The sequence below is a fragment of the Mus caroli genome, chromosome 5 (genome assembly GCF_900094665.2).
Source record: "Mus caroli chromosome 5, CAROLI_EIJ_v1.1, whole genome shotgun sequence".
In the NCBI taxonomy this organism is placed as follows: domain Eukaryota; kingdom Metazoa; phylum Chordata; class Mammalia; order Rodentia; family Muridae; genus Mus; species Mus caroli.
The window spans coordinates 83,770,395-83,795,715 of record NC_034574.1 but is presented as its reverse complement, the minus strand read 5'-3'; the positions used below and the strand labels follow the sequence as shown (position 1 = coordinate 83,795,715).

At 42.8% G+C, this 25,321-nt stretch overlaps 1 protein-coding gene across 6 annotated transcripts in view; it reads left to right on the top strand.

The window, feature by feature from the left end:
• Positions 1-23,545, top strand: part of Rassf6 (Ras association domain family member 6) — a 39,312-nt gene extending 15,767 nt beyond the window's left edge. For 4 of the 6 annotated variants that reach the window (XM_029477923.1, XM_021163329.2, XM_029477924.1 and 1 more), the window contains 9 exons: positions 7,250-7,328; positions 9,097-9,239; positions 15,162-15,259; positions 15,994-16,223; positions 18,129-18,230; positions 18,539-18,590; positions 20,624-20,742; positions 20,842-20,939; positions 21,034-23,545. In XM_029477923.1, coding sequence (XP_029333783.1) covers positions 7,250-7,328; positions 9,097-9,239; positions 15,162-15,259; positions 15,994-16,223; positions 18,129-18,230; positions 18,539-18,590; positions 20,624-20,742; positions 20,842-20,939; positions 21,034-21,109 — 997 coding nt within the window. In that variant the 3' untranslated portion in view covers positions 21,110-23,545. The remainder of the gene's footprint in view (positions 1-7,249; positions 7,329-9,096; positions 9,240-15,161; positions 15,260-15,993; positions 16,224-18,128; positions 18,231-18,538; positions 18,591-20,623; positions 20,743-20,841; positions 20,940-21,033) is intronic. The other 2 variants (XM_029477926.1, XM_029477922.1) reach the window with 2 other exon arrangements.
• The last annotated feature ends 1,776 nt before the right edge of the window (positions 23,546-25,321 follow it).

Below are 25,321 nucleotides of genomic sequence, written 5' to 3'. Positions count from 1 at the left end.
TTCACACGCAAACCACAATGTTTCACAGCAACACTTGCGCCTGTCCAAACAGCGACCAGTGATGTGTGGCACAGCCCTGTTTACTTTCCAAGCGACTTTTTTTTTTTCTTCAAAAATTTCCATTAAACTTTGTTTTAGAAGAGGTGGGAATTTTGAAAGGAGAGCGTCCAGCAGGGGTGAATGAGAAGCAGGCATTTGGAACCATTCGCCCCGCCCACTACCCGCCCAACTCAGCCAATCCCTTCACTTCTGTAGCACCCTCAGCCTTTCACCCTTGAAGCTGATAGATCCCTGGCTGAACCGACTACAACAGCCGCCTCCTGGGGCTTCCCTTCTGAGATCCATCCTCTTCGAGCTATCAGACGTTCCTCTCTTAACGTGTTTCCATTATCTTGGCTAAATCCTCCAAAGATTTCTTGCTGTGCACATTCCTCAGAAAACCTTCAGAGGCTGGCAGGGCCTCTAGAACCTACCTCATTTTGAGCGCGACCTTTCCTTCAGACGTGCCCGAGTAGCCCTACACTCAAATCACACATTTGTGTGTCTGCCTGGAATCTCTCCCTCGCTCTTCCTCTGGCTGAAGGGTCCAGTTACTGAGGTCTCGGCTTACTATCTCAGACCTCCTGAGCCCAGTCTCTCACAAGTCTTCTTCCTAAGCTTGGAGAATCGTGTTTTCTTCTCAGAGATCTTACCCTCTAACAGATCATGGTGTTCCTTTGTTCTTTTTTTTTTCCTTCCTTGCTCTCTGCTACAAAGTTATCCTTATCTGCAGAAGCCTCCACACTTTGTTCAAGGCTGTACCCTGCTTCTACTACACCTGACACACTTCAGTCCCTCACCAGACTCCCACTACATAGAACTGAGTATGTAACCAGCCCCAAAGACCTTGCTCGAGCTTCATTATGACTTCACGTGCGTTGTCCTCGGGTGCTGCATTCTCATCAAGGGGTGAAATGATGGTCCACTTGGTAAAACTCGATTTTGACGCACATACGAATTTAGAGTCATCAGAAGCAACCAGTGTAGTTCTAGTCAGAATGACTACACATCTGAACTGACACTCTCCCCAGAGAGAGCCTCCCCCCTCTTTTAACATGATAAATCACTTGGGTTCTCAGTGCTATAGATGTAAAAAACAAAAAGGGGGGGACCCCAAAGTGGGAATCCCCGAGCTGCACTGGCTTCAGTGAGGACCTGCTAGGCATGCAGATTCTTACCCATAAGCCTGAGGAGGAGGCAACAAAAGAGGTTCCTTAGTTCTAGGCTAACCTGGGCTACATAGTGTGACCCTATTAAAAAAAGAAGGCCAAAACGACTTAGCATTCGAAGCACCGGAAGAGGAAATGTTCCATCTTCCTATCCTGTCCACACCTTGTATGGCTTAGTAGCATCTCTCCAAGTAGCGAGAGCTCTCTCTCCTAGGGTGGAGTTTGCACAGTTGAAGCATCTGTCTGAGCCTTTCTCGTATTTACCACCTAGTTCTCCACCTCCCGGGCCCTGTGCAGGGGCAACTCTGCACCCTCTAGCATAGATTTTTCTAGAGAAGCCAGGAGTTCCACCTCTTTGAAAAGGACAGAAGCCTCGCCTCGGGGCATGTGCACCTGCGCAGGACTCTGATGCCAACATTTACTTCAGTTAAGAGGGCCCTCTGCCCCCCCAGCCTCCCAGCTTCCTGACTTTGGAACCCAATCCCTTCATTTGCAATGGAAATGGGCTAACCTACTTTGCTAGCTGAGGAAAGTCTGTGTGCCAGGAGGTAAGGCATTCTTTCTTCCATGTCCCAGCCAGAAAAAGAGGCCCAGGGCAAAGAGACCTGGCATCCAGAGCCCCTTCTGGGAGAGGCCCTGATGAAGTGTGTGATTTCCGTTCCAGGATTCAAGGAGGTAGTGAAGATAAGATGGGTTCTAAGCATTTTGCCAGTGCTTACAGACACCAGTTCCTTAAAATGACAGTCTTAGCTGCCTTACTGATCCGGATTTATTTTCTGGAATAAATCATATCTCCTGATTCTACCTTTCCAGAGGCAGGCAACCATGTATACTATGAATTGTGGATGTCAATTGTGGAAAATCACGAATATATTGTATACTTAATGCACAGTTTGTAAAGTGTGCAGCTCTACAACCCACAAAATAACACAAACTTAATACCCGCAGTAGCTGATTCTAATAGACTTATATGTTTAACTCTTAGGAGATTTTTAAGATTTATTTTATTTGTACATGTGCATTGTGTGTGTGTGTGTGTATGTGCACTCTTGCAAACAAGGACCAGAAGTTCGAGAGCCCCTGAAACCTCAGTTATAGGCAAGCTGTGAGCCCACCTGATATGAATGCTGGGACCTGAACTTCAGCCTCTGGTACAGCTCTTAACCTCTAAGCCATCTTTCCAATTTATAGTTCTTTTATAAAACAAAATACAAAATGTTTTAAATTAAGCATTTTGAACTGACCATATGAAATTGTTAAATAATCTCATTGCTAAAATGTAATATTATGAACACAGTCCACAAAGTAAAGAAAACTAAATGTGAAAAACAAAAAGGTAGTGGTGTTCATATTCGACCCTGGATGAAACAGTCCTGCTCTATAACATGGGAGGATCCACAAAGAATGTCACACAATGTCAACTTCAGGCTACAGTTCAGCGACTGACTTAACCACCAACATTTTCCAACAAGTCCCCCAGAGAGTGCCACAGACGTAGGGGACACAGCCATTTGTGGCCATGGACATTACTTGGTACATGGTAGTCTCAGAGGTTCACGTTGGGTTATAGCATGTGACAATATCTGTACTTTGTTCACGTTGAGTCCAATTTATAAGGATCAAGAATGGAAGAGGGTCCCTTGGTTTCCAGGGAAAGCATAGAAGAACCACTTTACGGGTGCTCTGAACAACTGGAAAAACAAGAGGGGTTGCTATGTTACAACTCAAGCTTGACATCCGTGCGTCTCTGGATATGAGGTGTAGCTCTCTTCTTCCCATGGTCCTGCCTCATGTCTGTGTTTGTTGCATTAGACAAAACCGCGTAAGTGCTTCTTCTAGACAGCTGAATTGTACCACAGGAAGAGGAATTCATTTCTTGCTAAGTTCACTCTCCGTGGCACACGTCATGTTGTGGGTAGCTCCCATCTGCTGAGCGGCTGCAGCTCCAGCAGCAAGGTACAAAGTGCATGTTAGCATCTACAGTTCAGCCGCAGACGCTATTAGTCACTGAAGCCAAACAGGACTTGAAGGACAGACACCTTGAGTGAAAGACACTCGGGGCCCCTCCTTCCTGTGCCAGTTCCTCCAGAGCTTGCTAGAGTTCTGGCTTGCTTTCCTCCAGAACCCATGCTAGAGAATTCTAGGCCCCCTCAGCACCTCCCGACATCCCTGCCTTGAAGTGCCAGTGTCGGGGTGCCAATTTCTATGGTGGAAGCTACTGGACCCATGAGTTCCTTCAGATAGAAGTTGAGTTTGTATAGAAGCTTGATATTTCTCAGTTTAGCAAAAGCATCTTCCCCTTGATGCAGAGTGTGAAGATGCCCTTAAAATCACATGGTATGTACTCTGAGGTAATATTTTATGTTCCAAAAGAAATCTCAGACTTTCCCAGAAAGTCAAGATTTGATGACTCATTCAGATGAGTTTAAATCTTATTTTTGTTTCTTTGCCATCTCTGTGGGCTTCTAGACATTCATTCCCAGGTTCATTAAAAGATAAAAATAAAAAATGTTAAAAAGACCAGATGTGTAACTGTTCTGTAAGCAACCATTTTAGAGCTTTATCAAAGTATTTGAATGGCCCTGGTCTGTGTTAGGTAAGGACCTATTTGAAAGCTGAGGCAGAAAGAGGCACAACTTCTTTTTATTTGTTAAGAATGGGTCCATTTAAGGGGGCTCTTAAAATTCTGCTAAAAAACCAAAAAAAAAAAACCTTGACAGCACTTTTTATGTGCTAGCCATTACTGCGCATACTGCAGTTATTTGAGACTCCCTCTAGATTCCAGGTCATCCATATATATGGGACATTCAACCATCTTCCCAGCCTTGATCCTGAGCCTCAATGTTATGATGGCCTCAGTCTCCCCTGCTGCCTCCACGTTGCCTAGGACCAAAATCTGCCTGCACCTCTGTACCTACTAGCTTTAGTGTTGGCCTGTCTTCCTCTCGCCTAGAACTTCACCAGCTTCCCATTGCCCAGAGGATGAATCTAAGTTTCTTAAAGCGCCCATTCTTATAAAAATCCCTGGGACATGCTCAGAGCTGCTCATATAGATGGCAGAAATGATAATATGCTTTGGTAATGTTCCCCTGACCTGATTGGCTCTTCTGGTTGAGTTATTGCCCACCCAGGTTCACCACAGGGAACATCTTGTGCTCACCTTCAACACATGACTTGGGTTTTTGGACTGTGCTCACATAGTGATTCTGCTAAGGTATAATTAAATGGCATTGGGTCAGGCGTTCTGTTACTATGCTTCATTTGCATTTGCAGACACAGAGGACTAACTCCTGACCCTCTTATAACCCTAGTTTCAACTAGTCAACCTGGTATATTAGTGTAATCACAAGCTAACATTTCTTCCCAATGTTATGTCCACCCATCCTTCACTGGGTCCATAAACTGAAATTGCCTTTCTGGTGAGATGCACAGGGTTAAAAAGGCCTTTGTAGAATGCATTCACCTCTGCTCAGGGACAGAGCATTTCCACTGCATGGTCCTGAGTGATGCTTCAAAGACTTGCACCACTCCACATATGGGGTTTTGCCAGAAGCTAAGGGGTGAGATTACATAAAGCTCTGTGTGCTTTCATAACGATGCTCTGAGCTCAGCATATCTGGACCCGCATCCCTAGTGAACCTGAACTTCTTTGTGCTGCTCTGGCACAAAAGCTTAAGAAGGACAAGCATGCATTTTAGTGGTAGTACAATTTCAAAGGAAGTATCTCACAGTAAGGACCCTAAAGGAACACGATCAGAGTAGCCAGTGAGATTTAGAACAGAAATCTTCTTTAACATAAAAAAAAACTGAAGTAAGCCATTTGGGAAGGGGAACCCTGGAGGCAGCCTTCACTGGAATTCTTTCTAGGGTCATTGCCCGGAATGTGTGGACCCCTGGGAATGTGCATGCTGGAAATGGCAAGTGAGGAAAAGTGAGTCTGAAAAGCACGTTGTTCTGATTCCAACGTGTAGAAACAGCGTGTATAGAGCCTGTTGTTCAGTATTCAGCCCGTGTTTGTTGAATAGCAGCTTCTAATAAGCAAGCATCCACTCTGATCAACAGGAAAGGTCAGCAAGTGAAACCCAACCTGACAGCTCTCGATGCCCGTATGAGAACGGCAAAGGTGTCTGAGGATCAAGGAGATAGAATGGTCTCCACAGAATAAGCCTCTTCTCCTTTATCTTCTTACTGTTGCTTTTTGTCTTTTGTTTGCTTGGTTTTTAGAAGAGGCTATTCTGATACATTTACTTAACCAGAGTTGACTGGTTGTCTACCATGCACCAAACACTCTACTACCGGGGACTGAAAATCTGAACAAAACTTCCAAACATGCCAGCCTCACGGTGCTTCGTTCTTGTGGGGAAGGCAGAACACACAACTAGTAAGTTTACAGCCAGACATGGTGGCTCATGCCTTTAATGCTGGCACGCTGGAGGCAGAAGCAGGTGGATTGATAGAAATTCAAGGCCAGCCTGGTCTACACAGTGAATTACAGGCCACCCAAGGCTGCAAATAGTAAGACTTGTCTTGGGCTGGAGAGATGGCTCAGAAGTTGAGAGCACTGGCTGCCCTTCCAGAGGTCCTGAGTTCCATTCCCAGCAACTACATGGTAGTCACAACCATCTGTAGTGTGATCTTGGCACCCTCTTCTGGTGTGCAGGCATATTTGCAGGCAGAACACTGTGCATGATAAATAAATAAATAAATAAATACATACATACATCTTTAAAAACTTGTCTCAAAAAAAAAGTACAGGAAAGAGAAATGGGAGGGGGAAGGAAGTCAGGAAGTCACATTTATGGATCATTAGAGGATACCTTAGGGACAAAGGTGAAGGAAGAAAGCAAAAGATGAAATATTGGAAGAGGCAAAGATTTGGAGTAGACAGTCAAGATAGACATTTTTATTAATGGGGAGGGGTAGTTTTATTTTACGTAGTTTTATGTGTATGTGCGTGGCATTTTGCTTGCATATATGTTTGCGTTCCATGTATATATAAGGCCCCAGAAGAAAGTATTGGATCCTCTGGATCTGGTGTTACAAACAGTTGTGAGCCAACAGGCAGATGTTGAGAGTAGAACCCAGGTCCTCTGGAAGAGTAGCCATTGCTCTCAACCACTGAGCCACCTCTCCAGCCCCGTAGCTGGCTTTTGATTAAGTAATTAAAGAAAATGGGTGAATGAGATAGCAATGTGATGGTGGAGGGGGGTTATTCTAGAGGAGCAATCAGCAAATCCAAAGGCCCGAGGACCTGCTGTGTCCAAGAGACATGAAGAAAGTTGAAAGTAGTGTCTAAAGGAAAGAATGATGGAACAAGGTCGATGAGGTGACAGACAAGTAGATCAAACCCCATCTCTCAAGTCACCATAGCAACAGGATGTTGAATTCTATTCTGAGAAGACATTGAAGAGTTTTGAGCAAAGGAGAAAGATGGCTGAGTTCACATTAAAATGGTACCTGTGCTCCCCACAGGATCCACCTCTGCCCCCCCCCACAGGGCCTACCTATCACCTGTGCCCTCCACAGGGTCTACCTGTCACCTGTGCCCCTCACAGGGTCCACCTGTCACCTGTGCCCCCACAGGGTCCACCTATCACCTGTGCCCCTGACATGGTCCACCTGTCACCTGTCCCTCCCACAGGGTTCACCTGTCACCTGTGCCTCCCACAGTGTCTACCTGTCACTTGACTGAGATTCCTCTGCAGCAGCAGACATTAGTTAAGCTGACCACTGTTTTAACATCAAAGAGAACCGTGATGTCATACGCATGGCAGGTGTTTAGTGTCTGGGTGGTTAACTGTTGTGAAACAGGTAGTTAAACTGTTATGAAACAGAACAAAGCAAAATGTAAACCACATTTGCTTCATAGCTGCCTCCTTTGACCAAGCTCTTCCACCAGTTCTGCCTTCAGTCACCCCCATGCATTTTAATTACTAATTAGCATATATAATGTGTTAATGTTCTAAGGATGCAAATGTGCTATATTAACTGTTCTAAGGCTGACGATTGATTGTGACTTGTAAATATTCTTTTTTTTTAAGGGAACAACTCAATTATTTACTGGAGACTTATAATGTTTTCTATGAAAACCAGAAAAATCTGCATATACTGTATGGGCAGGTAAGCCCACTAAAGAAAGCAATAGCTTGATTCACAGAGAACAGATTTATATTTATATTCTATAACCATATAGATGTATCAGGGTAGGCTCAAGTCTAGAACCTAATAATACGTGTGATCCAAAGAAGCTGATAAATCTTTAATTTATGATATTTAATAATGAAAATTTATTCATTTTTTATAGGCTATGTCACAAAATAGTAGGCCTGGGTTATCTGCAAGTTTCTAAGCATTTTTCGACACAGAAAAGCATATAAGTAATTTTAAGGACGCGTTTGCTTTCTGTCTTAAACATGGAGAATTTCTCAAATATGGATAAAGCTATCCCCTGCGCCCTTGCATTTGTGGCAATGTGTGTGGAGAGGTGTGCACCGTGACACTGTTTGCAGAGAGATATGTGACGGTGCCTTGTGGATGCCTGGGTGGGATTATTACAAGTCACGCTGTAGCTATAAAGCCAAGTTTGAGTTGTTTCTTAAAACGTGTACGTTGAGTTTGAATGGCTGCATGCTGCCGCACAATGACAACAGTTTAGAAATGTTGGAGAAATACTGTAGTCGTTTATAATGCCTAACGACTGGCGTCTCACAGCAGCCGTAGTCAATGATTTTTATTATAACTTTTCAGTTTCTATAGTCTCAAAGTTTCTAAAACAATAATAGATTTTAATTAAAAGATACTTAATATAAAAGAGGTTATATAGATGCTATAAAAGATAAGTTTGAAAAGAAATATGAGAATTGCTTTGTTCTGAATACTTCATGTATTTGTAAAATACATTACATATACATATATATGTTTGCTAATTTTTCTTCATTTACACACTCCTTTTGCTATACTGTTTTTATTGTGAATGAGCACTTCAAAAACTATTTATTTTTCACAAATGCATCTCAATGTTGTGTGCGTGTGTGTGACATGCATGTGAGGCTGCAAGCATGCATGCCACAGTCACACACGAGCAGGACGTCTCTGCAATCTCTCCTCTCTTGCTTTGAACCAAGGTCTCTCGCTGAACTGGAAGCTTGCAGCTTTGGGCTAAACTGGCTGTTCAGAAAACTAGAGCTCAGACTGTCTGCAGCCCCCAGCGCTGAGGTTACAGACATGCCCGGCTTTTTACACAGGTGTTGGGGCTCAGAACCCAGGTTTCCCAGCCGTTTTGTATTATAGAGTATGTTTTCATATGCATTCTCTTTCAAAAGAAAGAGATGGAATCTCAGTATACAGCCCTGGCTGGCCTGGAACTCACAGAGACCCACGTGCCTCTTTTGAGTGCCGAAATTAAAGGTGTGTGCCACGACCGTTCCTTCATGAATGTTCTTTCTTTTGAACTACATAACATTATGAGTTGAACTATTCCTGTTTATTCGAATAACTGTGAAATCTCTCAGCAACTATTTATTCTAATTTCTAATACAGTACAGTTTTTAAAGCTGTCACATTGTTTTAATTAAATGGAACTAAAGCAATATAACTCCATCTAATCCAAGAGCCAAAGCTGAGAAAGTGTTTTAATGCAGTATACCCATTGGTGCACATGCAAAACACACCGTGGCTTATTTTGCCAGATATTCTGTTTTAAAAATAAGACTATTTCAAAATTAGAATTGGTTTGCAGGTAGGCTGAGAAGCTGAATAATCTATCCTGGGAGATGTTTAAACTAGAACTAGCTCCGAGAGGCTGTACTTTCTACTTCTTCAGTTACAGCGATTAACTTTCTATAGGCAACGCAAAAACAATGACTATGGGTAATGGTTTCTTCCTTAGACCGAAGACGGACAGCTGATTGTTGAAGGGATGCTGGACATTTTCTGGGGAGTCAAACGACCCATACAGCTGAAAATACAAGATGAGAAGCAAATCTCTTCCTTTGATCTCTTGAACACACCGGAAACCTTTTCCAGCAAAGGGTAAGCTGCCCTCCCTTGTACGTCCTCAAATGGTCTTGTTCTCTGCTTTTGTTGTGCTCTTAGCACGGGTTTCATATACCTGTGCATGCATGATTATAGACAAACTCACACCAACGCCAACATCAGCAATCTCATGCCAATGTCAACATTTCCATCGATTAGTTGTTTGAAAACCATGTCTCTGAGGTTAGGATCCCTAGTTACCACCTGGCAGACCAAAGGGACCTTTGTTCCATGGGCTCTGGAGACCCCTGCTGGGGGCCCTTTTGCCCCTTTGCATTCCCCAGGAGAGTGCACTGGAAGAGAAATGGCAAGATTTGGATAGTCCCAACGGGACCTTCAAAAACAGAGAAGAAAACTTCAATCTGTCCAGTCCTTGGAACAAAGAACTGGTCTTGCTTTCTGGACAGGAGATTGAATTATGCTCTCGTTCAGAACGAGCAGAGCTGTTTAGCAAAGCACATCTGAAGTTCCTTGCACAGGGAAGCTCCCACCCTGCATGGGTGGATGCAACTATAAACTTGAATGTTCGGCTTGAGTGGGGTTTTGTTATTACAATTTGTAGGGTTTTTTTTAATTATCATCATTCAAAATTATACTCTTAAAAGAGCTGGCTTCCTTTCTTCTCCATCTTTCACTCCTATCTCATCTTCTGCCACCAAAATTGTCTTCACAACTCCCACCTTCCCATCCATTACTGGAAGACTTGAGGTTCTCCGAGAGGAGAAAATGGGTGACAGCTGCTAGGATGGTGCATTTGTATAGTCTGATATTTGGCCACAATTAAGGAAAGTTACATACCACCTTGTCTCTCTCTCTCACACACACACACACACACACACACACCCATGTCCCACCATGTTTACCTACTCAACAAGTCTCAAATATAGTCCTTGAACAGAGCTGAGCACTGTGCAATATTGTAAACATGCCATGCAGTTTCTTATTTTCCTCCGTCCATCTGCCCACCTGACAGCCAGCCTGCTGCTTATCCACAGCCAGTTGTCTAACTCTCCTCCAACAAATTCAAAACATTCTCCTGAAAGCCTTCTACGATCCCTTGGTCCATACTGAGCATACCGACAGCTACTCTCTCATCTCCAGGGCATACAGTTTGTTGAACTTTTATACATCCTGTCCCCAGCTACATTGGGAGTCTCTAGGTAGCAGGGGACATATCTTTCATTGTTTTTGCATCCCAGGGCCCAACTCAAAGAAGTAAGGAAAGAGAGAGGTCAGAGAGAGGGAGAGACAGAGGGGTAAAGAAAGAGACAAAGAGGGATCTATAAGTATAATAGACAGAGAAAGAAAGTGTGAGTAGCGGAAGGGAATAAGATCAGAGGAAACCTGTAAAGATATGACACCTGTTTTGTGTGACAAGCTTCTCACCCTCTTCTCACCAGTCTCCCATCCAAGCTATGGGCTGCTGGTGGGCACAGGACATATGCTTGTGAGCACAAATGGAACCACAATCTCGGGCAGCTTGTGAAGTCCAGCATCCCCCAGGTACAAAATAACTGACAAGACCCATCACTCAAATCAGTAGGCGCAGCATATAAAAGTGATTGAGCCTTGCTTTAAAATAAAAGAACTATACAAGATATGAATAAAAATTTGTGATCATATTTCACATCTACCTAAGAACTCATGGCAAATTTCTTTGAGGGGCAGACCCCTTCTGCTATATTCTTTTTGTTTTGTTTGTTTTGTTTTGTTTTGTTTTGTTTTGTTTTGTTTTGTTTCTTGAGACAGGGTTTCTCTGTATAGCCCTGGATGTCCTGGAACTCACTTTGTAGACCAGGCTGGCCTCAAACTCAGAAATCTGCCTGCCTCTGCCTCCCAAGTGCTGGGATTAAAGGCATGAGCCACCACACCCAGCTTTTATTTTTTCCTGCTAAATTCTGATTCCTTCCAGTTCATTAAAACTTCATAAGTGTGCAGTGTTACAGTGATACATCGAGGAGGTTGGTACTTCTACAGTTGTGATAAGCCACTATTGTTTTAATAGCTATTCAAAGATATGTTTTAATCTCGCCAATTCAACATACTAGCTTTGAAAGAAAGATATGGAAATTGCCGGTGAGTTTTAGGAGCCAAGGGTGGGGACAGGTCATATGGGTGGTGTTCTTGCCTGTGCCACAGCAGATTATAAACTATCACCTTCCCTTGCCTTCTGCAGAGCCCATTTCCCTGAGCACAGTGCTGGTATGCTAGTAACTTTGTGGGGGGGGGGGGGCAGGGGGTTCAAGACAGGGTTTCTCTGTAACTCTTCTCTTCAGCATAGCCAAGCATGACAGAGCAATGGACGGAGGAGAGGATTGTTTGGGCTCACATTTTCTGATGTCAAGACCACCACAGTAGAGAAGGCTTGGGAGCTGAAGGGACTCCAGCCAAACAGTAGGAGCTTGAGCCATCATGGCATGCTCATATCTTAGCAAGTCAGGAAGCAGGGAGCTCTGATCCAGGTATCTTCAAGGTCCGACCTCAGGGACTAACTTCTGCAAGCTAGGTCATGGTCTCAAAGACTCCACACCTCCCAACACAGCACTACCAGCTGAGGGGTCCAAGTGTTCAAACCCATGAACCTGTGGAGTACATCTCAAGTTCAAGCTATAACAGCTTTGGAAGCAAGCAGAAGTTATTTCTCATGATTTAAACTTGAGAAAATACACCTAGACAATTTCATAAGCCTGTGATTCAACAGAATAGCCAGACATGTACTAGAACACTGGAGGTATTAGCCTGACCTTTAGCACAGTAACAAGACTTACTAGAGCATTGTAATTATGCGTCTGCCATGAATCTTCTCATTCTAGTAAGAATTAGCAGGAAGAGACCACACCCCTTAAGCATACAGTGCAGACTGACTGATTCATTCTCTCTCTCTGTCTCTCTGTCTCTCTCTCTGTCTCTCTCTCTGTCTCTCTCTCTCTCTCTCTCTCTCTCTCTCTCTCACACACACACACAAGCATGATAGCATTATTTAGTTGGTGCAGTCAGCTTGCTCTTCAAACATGAAGGCACACTGCAGAGAGAATGGCTCTCCCTGGCCTCTCTGTGGTGGCGTATAGAGACACCGGAGTCACTGTTCTCTGTGTCCATTCAGTCTTAGGTACTCTCCCTCCCTTGATCACTTCCTCTCAGGTGACTCACTCAAATTATGGGCCCCATTAAATTGTGTAACGAATTTGACCATTCCCCTCTTTCAAAGCTTCTCTCATTCTTTGTCTGTTTTGGGCATCTATGGTCAGGACTTAACACCGCTGCTCAGACTTACTGTCCCCTGTTGGTGGGTTAGTATACAACGAAGGACATGGACAGTGTGTGCTCAGCTGCAAGGACTCCAGTTGAGCATCTTTCTATTCCTTGGAGAAAATATTCGCTACTGTTATCTTGCTTTAGTCATGTTGGCAGTGAGTCACGCTGAGGAAGTATTACCCTAATGGGGATGGTGGAGGTTTAAAAGTACAGCCATGTGTTTGAGCTCTGACCACTTGCGAGTATGGAAATGACTCTGTAGGAGGGACTTTGATCTCTATCGTATCAGGGCCAAATGTTTTCTTATAGAAATTGTGTGTGTTAAAAACCAAAATAGACAAGAAGAACCTCACTGGAGTTATTTTTGCTCTCACTGGTTTTCATTTCTATCTTAATATCTCTTTAAAGTCAGTGTTTGCATATTTTAGGCAAGCCATGGCAGAATGAAATAAAGAGCAAGAAGTGAATAGGTGCATATATTTTGTATCAGTAATGTCTTTTTTTTTCTTTTGTTATGAATAGGGAAGTGGCGGCATTTTCTTTGTCTATCAAATTTCTACCTCCATTTTATTCTGAAGCCCATTACAATCCCTCCCCAGCATTTAGACCCAGTACACTTCCTGCTGTTTAGCCAGAGCAACACAAGCTGTTCCATGTTTGCACATGTTCAGTTGTTTGATGTTAAAGTTCTAACCAGTTCTTGCTTGAGAAGTACAGAGAGCCACCCTTAAGCTTAGTCATGTGCACAGTGTATGGAATGCTTCTTGAATTACACACTCCCAAACTGTAAGGACGTTGTTGTTCACTTCAGCAAGGAGGGGAACACAGGAAAGAGGCCAAAAATGAATCTATTGAGTCATGTCTCAGCCCCGGGGTTTGTGGCACCACACCACTGCATGAAGCGAAGGAAACTGAGGGGGTGGCTGTCACATTTGCAGGTCACTGCTCAGCTGTGGTGACCATAAGTCATCATCATGTATAGGAACTTTTGGTCCCCGCCCCGTAGGAAACAGCATCTGGTTGCTTTGCCTTTTAGTTTTAGGTTCTCATTGGTATCCAGTGTCCTTTGCTTCCCCCTTTCAATGGCTTTTAAACATGACTACTTTTGATTTCTAATATATTGCAAATTGGAGGAAATGTTCAATTTTCTTCATGCATATTCTATGGGTCTATGGATCTCATCATATTCTATGGATGGAATGTGAGTAGAGACTTGAGCTGCCAGCAATATAGTTCCTCTACTTCTTGACATGTATTTTGACTGACAATATTTCCAGCTAGTAGAGTTTGCTCGAAGTTTTATTAGCAAATATATTAGGATCATATTATCTACATCTTATAGCTGCTGTAGATCAAATAATACAAGAGTTACAAAAGGCATCAGGAGAATTTCAAGGTCAGGAGGAAAACAGCAGCTTTGCTTTGTCAACGCCTGCCATTGTTGCTTAAGGCGTTGACTATCCCAGTGCTGTCATTTTCTGTTGCTGTGATAAAGCATCGTGGCCAGAAGCATCGCAAGGGGGGAATTGTTTTGGCTTTGGTTCCATAAGGATAGAGTCTGTCTTCCAGAGGGACAGGGTCTGTCTTCCAGAGGGACAGAGTCTGTCTTGTCTTCCAGAGGGACAGAGTCTGTCTTGTCTTCCAGAGGAATATAGTTATCTTCCAGAGGGATAGGCTCTGTCTTGGCAAGGACAGCCTGGCATGGCTTCAGGAGCAGGAAGCTGGCTGATCACATTGTCATGGACACACAGGGATCAGAGAGAGACAGAGAGACAGATAGAGATACAGAGAGACAGAGAGAGACAGATAGAGATACAGAGAGACAGAGAGAGAGAGGCAGAGAGAGACAGAGAGACAGATAGAGATACAGAGAGACAGAGAGAGAGAGGCAGAGAGAGATAGACAGACAGACAGAGAGACACAGCAGAGGAAGCAGCATAAGGCTACCAACAACTCTATTCTACCTCATAGTATGATTATTCCCATTTCATAAATGAGGACAGTCAGGCCAAGAGAGGATATACAACTAACTTGTTTAAGGCCACATATAAAATCAACATAAATGATAACTGCTGGAAAGTAAACAGTTGTCATGCTCCTTGTATTCTGGACAGTAGAATGTTTGTAAATTTACTAATACTTTACATGAGATAATAATTTCCTAGTGAAGAGTATTTTCAGTATTATAAAATAGAAAAACATTTCTATTTTATAAACTGTATTTTTCAAAGCAGTTCAGGCCTTAAAGATAAGTACCATATGTTATCAGGTTAGAGTCACTTTATGTAATTGTTTTCATACTGTGGATACTAGATTCATGAGTGTAAATGACAGTTTTCTAAGTCCCCCAAAATCTTATGAAATATTCATGCATTCATGGCTCACATTGGTTTCTACCCTTCCCTCTCTGAACATTACAACTTACAGAATCCATGTAATGCTGCATTTCAGGATATAGCTTATTTTGCCCCAAAACATACAGGGTGTGTTTGAAATGCATGCTTTATCACTCTAGTATGACTGTGATCTTTGTAACACGATAAACTTGTTTGAAATTTGGGTACTGCATCTACCTACAGAGGCCCTCGGCCGCAGTATCACCATTGTAAAGCTGCGACCTAACACGTGGAACTAGTCTCATTTACAAGATCTGTTACTTCGCAGGAGGATGACTCGCTGGGGAGAATTTGATGACCTTTACCGTATCAGCGAGCTGGACAGGACCCATGTTCTAGCATCTGAAGCCAGGCATTCCCCGGAAGGTTAGTAGCAAAGTCTTATCAGTGTGGTGCATTTTTTAACAACCTAAAACACAAAACCATTTGCCTTTTACACAACACTGCTTGGTGAGCTCACGCACATGTGCTGCTTAGCGTCACCGAGAAGCCTGGTAGCGTATGTGTCTCCGTTGCTTTGGTGGCACCCAACAGGCAGCCGCTAGTCTACAGCAGCTTTGCTTTTATGAACTTAGGGGCAAATTCTCTTAAGTCTCTGTATTCCGTGAGAGTCATTTCTCAGGAAGAGGAGCTAAGGCCCAGAGTCCGTTATCTTAGGAAAGGTCTGATAAGCTTGGCATCAGGACAAAACAGAGATGCAGGCCTGGGTCTCATCATTTAGAAGTATTAAATTCATGTAGAAGATACTTGGCTTACCATGTTTTTCTCTCAGAGTCCAGACTGACAGAAAAACAGGTTTGTCCAGCTCTTCCAGGCTAAAATTCGGTATACTTTACAACCCCAATAAAGTAAGATTAAAAGACTGGAAACTCCAGTCACGTGACCACACCAATACTGAGACACAACTAGCAGCATTTGCTGCCTGCCAGGCTCACACAGCAAACACCTAATAAGTCAATGTAAGCCAAGCCAAGCCGTGAACAGCTTGGAACAGCCAGGAAATAGCAGTCATTCTTGTTAATAAAAGCATGCCAGCGTCCCTACGTTGCAAGAAGATAGGCAGCTAAATGATGCGGGCTTGTGGTCTTTATTCTTCCCAGACTATTTATCTTACCACAGCACTCTGACACCATACGCAGACGAAGAGCTGGAATCCCCGTTGCTCTACAGGACCATGAGTGAGGCAGAATCCCCATTGCTCTACAGGACCATGAGTGAGGCAGCTTTGGTGAGAAAAAGGATGAGGGCCCCAGAGATGTACAGAAAAGATAGAATGGGGGTGCTAAGTAACCACAGAGCCTCTATCAATGGACACGTCTACGACCATGAGGTGAGTTGCAGTTTTGCTCATGAGGAGCAATGTCACTCACACTGACAACACTCTTTACTTCAACTTAGCATCTACGTCAGTAATAACTGCGGTAGCAGATGCCTAACACTCACCCGGGTTTTCTCCGTAGTAACTAATAAGCTAACTTTAAATACAGCCGTATTCACTTTTTTCTTTGTTAGCTCTGCTAAGCACAGATTTAAATTAGCATGCATAGGCCCAGCTGGCTCAAGCCCACTGGGCTCCCTGTACCGAGATGGGAGGAAGTAAAGAAAAGGTCCCACTCGTAACTGAGATGCTGTCTGCAATTGATAGCTGCTGGCAAAGGGAAATCCCTTTCCTCCAGCGGAATGTCACTGGTGTATCAACCACACTCCAGGGCAGGCCTCACTCCCAGGGATAGCTGGCCAACACAAAATTAACTTCATTTTTTTTTTTTAATGAGAATTGTTTTCTTGCCTGTGTGAAACTGGAGTTTCAAGCAGTTGTGAGCTGCCATGTGGGTGCTGCTGGGGATTGAACACTGGTCCTCTGAAAGAGCAGTCAATGCTCTTAACTGCTGAGCCATCTCTCCAGCCCCACATTTCGGGGAAGGGTGCTTTTCGTCTCGTTTTGATTTGTTTGGGGAATTTTTAGTCTTGTTGATTTTTTTTTTTTTGGTCTTGAGTTGTTTGTTTTGGGTTTTGGTTTTAGTTTTGTTTGTGTGTTTGTTTTTCTTTGTTATTTGGGAGAAAAGGAAGAGAGAACATGAAGTTCAGCGGTTAGGGAGGCGAGGAGGATCTGGGAGGAATTGGGATAGGGGAAACCATGATCGAAATATATTTGTGAAATTTTTAAATCAAAAATAAATAAATGAATTAAGAAGCACATACTTGCCAGGCATTGCTACAGAGCTCAGGCTGGTCTCTAGCGCTAAGATTATAGACATGTGCTACCAAACCTAACTTTGAACATATTTTTAATAAATCGTCTCATTAATCATAAAACCTCTTCCATGAGGGTGGATATCATTTTCTTCTTTATATATAATCGAAGTTCATAGACATCAAGCAATTTCTCTTGGGTCACACTGCTTTTAATAGTATTTCTGAACTTGACCCCGCCATATTTGTGTCACGCCAGAACTCAAGTTATTAACCAGTGTGACAGCTGAGTTCCGTCAGGTGCTGGGAGCTGAATGCATAGATAAGCTTCCCGAGGTGTGGGCACAAAGCGTAAAGAGGAAAGCCAGCACTCCAGCAAACAACCAGAGTCACATAAAGGCCCCCAGAGAGACGGTTTAAACGCATTGGAGCTGCTGATTTCACCCAGATGTACATCACATTCTGCAATCTGCCCTTTAGGTCTCAAACTTACACACAAGTTGTTTATACAAGTGTGGCCACGGTTTAGATAAAATTTCTGTTCTGATTTGTCTTTTGCTACAATGTGTAAAATGTGTGCACATCTTTCTATAACACATATAAGACATGTCACATGCCGAAGGTCAGAGCTTTTTCCTGCCACAGGGTCTAGCAGTCACTTGTGTATTCATTCATTTGACAAATACGTATGAGTTCTCTGCCAGAGCTGCAAGTGCTCTCAGCACTGACTCTCAGCCCCTAAACATGTGACGTTTATATCCTATAACTTAAAATTCATTCTTAGTACTTGTTATAAGAATTAAGTCAATATTTATGAAGAGCTTAGAACACTTCATATAGTGTTTAGCATTGTCATTCATACAATAACAATCATTAAATCTGTGTTTATTTGTGAACACTGTGACATCACAAGGAGTTGCGTCATCGCTTCTTAGAATTACATTCCCCCCCTCCCTACACACACACACTTCAGGTTCAAGATTCTGATGATAGTTAGTTGATAGAGTCTTGAGGTCTCGTGTGATTTATTATTGTCTTTTAGACGTCCATCTTCACCCCAACTTTCGGATCAGAGACTAAGGTCAGAGCCAATAGTATCATGAGAACTGAAGAAGTAATAAAGCAACTTCTCCAGAAATTTAAGGTAATCCTGGCCACTAACCCGAGCTTTACCACGTGCGTAAGTAAACGCTAATGGCGACACATAAATGCAGCTTTTGGGAAAAGAGCTGAGGGCTGTGAACCAACATCATATGTTCAACTTTGATGGACGAGAACTTCCTCAGATTTCCTCGGGGTAGCTGTAGCCCAGAAATTCACATTATCCCCCCAGGAGCTGGGAAGATGTCATGCCGACAGTGAAGGGGCAATGGGACCCACCCCCCAAATACTTTGGGTCTAATAACATCGTCTGAAACAATTACATTTATTCCATTTTTTTTCTATTGACAGATTGAGAATAGCCCTCGGGATTTCGCTCTTTACATTATTTTTGGGACAGGAGGTAAGAAAAATTGACCACTGCAGAATGTTAGTTTTCTCTCCATAAGGAAGGCAGAAGAGCCACCTGAATCTGTCAACAAAGGAAAGAAACAGAACACGAAAGAGAGGAGAGACGGGAAAGGGTTTGTTATCATGGTTGTTGGTTACAGTTTGGGTGTAAGCCTAACACACAGTCTAACCACTGAGCTACACTCCCAACCTGGAGAGATGGTTCTTGAGTATCATATATATATCTTCTCCAATTCCAGGGAGAGATAACTTAGGATAAATACCTTCCAGGAGGTTAGGATACAAAGGACTTTGCTTGTGTGCCAGACGTTGCGTTGTCTGAGTAGAGATCAGAATCTCAGGAATCTGTCCGTGGAGGGATGTCCAGGAGGTGTTGGACTCGCTGTGAGTCACCTCTGCACCCTATCTCTTGTCCCTCCTTACCCTCGTGTGTTGGTCATCACAACATGCCACCTCTCTGACCCTGCCACCGAGTCTGACACATTGTAAGACTCTGAGCTCTCCTTTGGGAGGGAATGCGTACAGAACTCAGGGCTGGGGGCTGCGGGGGATGTGTTTTCAGTAATGGTTCCAGGTCACCAAGAAGCAAGAAGCTTGGGAATGTCAGCTATGGATGCAGCTGAGGGTGTGAAGCCAGGTTAGCGTGAGACTCAAAGGTAGAGAGAGGATTCTGCAGCGCTGAGGAGAGGAACAGAATTGTGAGGGCTTCCCGTTGCCCCAGACATGGCAGGGGGCAGAAATCGGTGCATGGAGAATGGGAATGGAAACAAGAATAAATCTAATCCAGAGATGAGAAACAGATTTGCTCATCTCGAGGAAGGAGGTGAGAAAAGAAGAGAAGCTGGAGGACTGGGGGCTTTTCTCTGTGCTTCCCTTTTGTCAAAGTGAAATCCCACATGGGAGGTGGCTTGGAGGAAGTATGAGAAGTACTTTTGTGGTAGGGCATTTATTCTAACATTTTACATTTGAAATTCTGAAACTCTATCCGTTTTCTTTTGTCTCCTTCCCATGGCTGAAGAGATAAAACCCACAGATAATGAAAAAACTAATCTCATTAATTCTGCATTCTTATTTTACTTCTTGGAAAACCCAAGAACTGAATGAGAGATAGGAACAAAAGGAGTTGAGAACAACTATCAAATGGAATTACAGTAACTGAACTTGGAAATAAGTTTGTTGAGTCAATGCATGAACAAATGTGAATGAATGAATGAATGAATGAATGGAACCATGTAGCTCCCTCAGTAGGACCAGAGCTTTGTCTAAATAACTGAAATTAAGGTCAAATTATTTGAACTAGTAAAGTCAGACCCTATATTGAGAGGAAGAAGTTCATTTGGAGTTTATGTAAAGGTTTTTCTTTTTAATTTCAATTGATACAAATGTTTTCTTATCTAAAATGTAAGGTTACTGTTAGCCAGTGTCAAACATAGTCAGAAATAACAATTCATAAGCTTTAAAATGTGTACCATCAGATAGTGATGAACTCTTGTTCTGTTCTTCACTGCCGCTTCTGGGATGATTCATCCACACTGTAGATCCAACCTCCCCATTAGTCACTTAGTATCAGCTTAGTTAGCAGGTTCACCATGGAGGCTCCATAGTGTTAGTCTTCAGGTAATACTTCAGCAGGGGATGTAAATGCTCTCAAAGAAGTATAAAAGCAATAACGCTGACAGTTTTATTAAATTATATTGTGATTGCTCTATCTTGTTACTAGTGATGCTTCCCTCTTACTGTGACTAATTTATAAATTAAACTTGATTATAGATATGTATGTATATGTATGTATAGGACAGACAGATGAACTATGGCATTATATACCATTAGAGTGTCGCATGTTCCTTGGGGTCTGGGAATGTATTCACCATGGGTACTGGGGCATGGCTCTCCTTTTTGCAGGATGGGAGTTCTTGGGTTCTATTGCCTCTAAAACAAATCAAGGGAAGACCAAAAGACAAAATTGCCTTCTTTTCTTTGTCTAGGATTAACGTTTACTGTGGTTCATTCCTTATACATTTGCAGAGCAGAGAAAGCTAAAGAAGACCGATGTCCCACTGCTGCAGAGGCTACTACAAGGACCATCCAAAAGCAACGCTCGGATCTTCCTCATGGATAAAGATGCAGAAGAAATCAGCAGAGATGTATGGGCGCCCGTGGCCTCTGCATGTTTGCGTTTGCGCTTGCGCGTCTCCCACTGACTGGGTGCGTCTTAACATAAAACCTCCTGTTTTCCTTTCCAGGTGGCTCCGTACATTAATTTTCACTTTTCTTTCTTGGAATCCATCCTTCAAAGATTAGATGAAGAAGAGAAAATGGAGATCGAGAGAATTATAGCAAAGTGAGTCCAGAGTGGACCCCTGGGTATTTTGTCCTTCCGTAGGTCTCATGCCCTCCCGGTACCCAGTTTTTTATATTCTAACTCTCCTTTCCAGATTCAATACCGAAAGGGCCTTTATCCTGAAGTGTCTACAGAGTAAACAGGCAGCTAAAACGGAGACCACAGTCTAGAAGCCCTGCTCAGCGGAGTTAGAGGGAGCACTGCAGAATCCGTGTGTGGTCTGCTCTGCATCCTAATACGCATGGCTCTGAAGCTTTGGACAAACGAATGCCGAGCAGCCTGCTTCCTCTTTGAAATGCAGAGGTTGGCTGCGGTTCAGAGTTGGACTAAGGCAAGATGGGACTTCATTTCAGTACTGAAGGGAAGCCTGCACACTGCCCATTCCAAATGTCCTCGATAGCAAGTTCTCAGGTGAGCTCAGACTCAAGTGGACTCTGCTCTTATCACCTGGGTTAAGCTTGTTTTATCTTGCACTCTTAAAAGAGCCGAGATACTTTGATGACTCATAAATGATGGGAAGTAAACATTTCCAATTCCTGATGTCAACAAGAAACACATTCTCAAGCCATCAGCGATCTGAACTGACCCTGTTTCACAGCTGTGTAAACATCTGAGCATTTTCATAAGATTTAGGAATAGATCTACAAGGGCTGATGATTTTAAACTCTGAAGTATCAGAGTGCCTGACCTTTTAGAATAAGGTGGTTTTGGATTTTTGTAAAGAAACCTAAACTCGAGGCTGGAGTGATGGCTTCGTGGTTAAGAGCATTGAGTACTCTTCTAGAAATCGCCAGTTCAGTTCCCAGCATCTACAGGGCAACTGGCAATCATCTGCAACTCCTGTCCCAGAGGATCTGATACCCACCTATGTGGGCATTGCAAGCACAGGGCGCACAGACACAGAGGGAGGCAAAACAGCTATATATGTTATAAATAAACAAATATTATTTTAAAAAAAAAAACTAAACTCTGATTGTTCATGCTCTTCATTTGTCCCCACACCCTTCTGTGTAACTGGTAACATCCAAGCTGTTTTAAATGTTTTTAAAAATGGGTTGTAGTCATTATCTTTCTTTACCCTTGTAAACAAATATATACCACAAACATAAAGTATACTGTGTTTGCTAGGAGAGGACTTAACACAAATGCATCTTACCGCAAATGTGTCACTGTTGCAGAAGATTCCTGCAGATAAAGCCATGCTACTATAGCTGAGCCAGGCAGGACATCACAGCATCCTTGCTGTTGTATAAGACCCTCTCCAGGGTCTCACAGGTCTGCTAATCCCACCTGGAAAAGCAAAAATACTATGGGGTTTTATTTGTAAACTTATATCAACAAGGAGGTTTAATCAATATTCTTCTATCCCCAAATGACTTCCATTTGAATTTCGTCTGACATTGTTCAGTCGTGTTACCTGTACTACGGTGAGGTTGTATTATCAACATTAAATTGTGGAACAGTTCTAACAGTGAGCGAATCATGCTCAGCATCGCCAGAACTCGGAGTCGGATTCTGGCTGACAGGATAGGAACAGTGTGGCCTTTGTGTCCAGGGAAGCCTACCTCACTGGTTGAAATGAAATCTTACATTTCTAATGTTTTGCCTATTGATCAAGAAAGGCATGGTTTCATCTTACTAAAAATGGACCAAAAGATCGTAATATATTGGAAAACCTACCCAGGTATGATGGCATATCCTTGGAATCTTACCCTCAGGAGGTGAAGGAAGGAATATTTCTATAAATTCGGGCCAGTGCAAACTACTTAGTAAGCTCCACGCCAACCTGTGCCTTAAATAAGGCCCTATCTCAAAATGAGATATATGTGTACATGAAGTCTACAAAGTACGTACAAAGCCCAGCAAGCCTTACAGAGGAAAGGGAAGATGGTATGAAAACGCATAGGAGAGAAATGCAAATAACTGCTAAGTGTTTGCCAAGTATCATATCTAACAATGACCAACTGCATCATCTGTTCAAATCACTAAAGAGAAACCGTGCAGTCACATAAAGTGAGTTTAGCATGAAGAATTATTTAACTATGATAGGACAGCAACAGAAAGGACAGAAATAGAGCTCTAACGGGTACCTGGCAAAGCCAGCCCCACACAGCCCTGTTTTGAGTGTTCGTGGAGATGAGGACTAAATATAGACACGAGGATTCTGGCTAGTGATCTGACCTGCACTGGGTTCTAGTTATAGCACCACTGCCTGAATCAAAAACTGTATAAATGGACCAGGTAGACAGAACCACAGAGCACTGCACCTCACAGGCTGCTAGCACTGGGAAGAACACGGGATAAAGGGTGAAGGAAAAATCTGGTCTCCAGGAGCCATGGAAGCCTCAAAGACCTCCAACGGCTATGTTTTTACAGTACGCCCTCTGCTGGCAACATATGATATTGTGTAAGCTGCGAAGGAAACTTCCGAACCCCCACCACCTAGGGCCGACTTCAAACTGAATTTGGGCAGAGAAAATAAAAGCTACCATATCAGTGCAACAAAATCCCTATTAGCAAAGATTAAACTATTCGGCAGATAGTGACAATGTTTGCTGCAGCAAATGTTTTTCCCCCTTGAACACAAATTAGATGTTAAATTTATCCTATAATTTATTTATAATTCTATTTATAAGATGTTATATGGGCATCAGAGATACAAAGGCTTTCCTCAAAGTTCTTTACTGCGCTGATGCTGCAGTCATTAAAATTATATTTTAATAATAGAGCTAAATTTTCTTTATAAATATAAGAATATATAATCATATCATAAAATACTCATCCATTAGGTTATTATTTACTTGTGTCTTTGCACACTAATGCTGTGTATCCACTCACAAACTCAAAACAAGTTATGTGTAGATTATAGAATTATTTGTGATTCGTGTTTCTCCAACTTTTTATATTTATTGAAAATTATACAATGATGCATTTCAATCAGGAAAGAAAGATAAGTTGCATGAAAGTCATCCACAAAGAGTAAGAAGTACACGCAAGAATAGATTCCCACTAGATTTTTTTTTTCAAGACAGGGTTTCTCTGTATAGCCCTGGCTGTCCTGGAACTCACTCTGTAGACCAGGCTGGCCTCGAACTCAGAAATCCACCTGCCTCTGCCTCCCGAGTGCTGGGATTAAAGGCATGCGCCACCACGCCCAGCCCAGGAGATATTTTTAATTAGTCAGATGACACATTGACCTTAGCTTTGTGAGATTTAACAAATCTTTCCCATCTCCCAAAATCCTTCTGCAAATCAGCTAAACATAATGATTGCCTTTTATTTTTAATTGAGAGACAATTGGGAAAGTATGTCATCTAATGTGATGCTGTCGGGTAGGATGTGGAATGATTGATCCGGCAAGCTAATCACATCACGTGCTTATCACATGCTTTCAGCATCTAGGAATGCTAAGGGACAGAGCAAAGCAGAAGGGAGAGCACATGTCTCAGAGTTGCTAAGGCTCCCCAAATGCTCTGCTGGGTCTCTTCCTCAGGCATGTGATGGCCTGAGCCCACCGGAAAAGCCTGTTTGATCAAGCACTGCTGCACCTGTTTATGGAAAGCCAGCAGGCGCCCCTCTGGCGAGCTCTAGAACATCCGGTTCTCTCAGACGTGAATATCTGGACTTCAAAGGCCAGCACTTATCCTAACACCTTTGGTGCAACTTCCTAAGCAACGCAGAGCCAGAAAACCATTCCCTGGGGTCCTGGTCTTCAGAAACCGTGAGATCAGAAACGTTAGCTGTGCTGTGTGGCTAACTGCTAAGATGGCTGCACAGACCTAGATAACTAATGCGGTTTCTAAGGCCAAATCTATTTCAGCTGGTTTTGCATGGCGCAAGACCATAGATGTTTTGTCAAAAGAAAAAAAAAGTTTTTTCCTTGTTTTAGGTGATCCAAATATGTCATTGTCAGTTTCATATGAATTAAAATTAAACCCCAGATATCATACCATGATTATTAATCATAGAGTCTGTTGCATTTTACAGTTGTACTTTTTGTATTTCATATTATGTATTATATATAGGATATGCTCAATAAAATGGATAAACAGTTCCTGAATTAACTATCTAAAACACTCATAAACTCAACTGTGCATTCTTCTCTTTATTCACAAGTCTGATCCAGTAGCTAGAAATTTTGCTAGGTTTTTTACTTAACATCAACTGCCCCCACAAAAAATAAAAGCCACCCAAATATATTTTATTACCTCAGGACTCTGAAGTATTCAGCTAGCTGGCATTACTGTGGAAAGTAGTTCCAGGCTGTGACTGGTGTGAGAAGCTGAGGGGGAGGCATGCCCTGAGCGAGGCGGCTGATGAAGGGGAGAGTTGGCAGGTTTAACTACTATGTTCAAGTATGTACATGGGAAACACGATAGGAT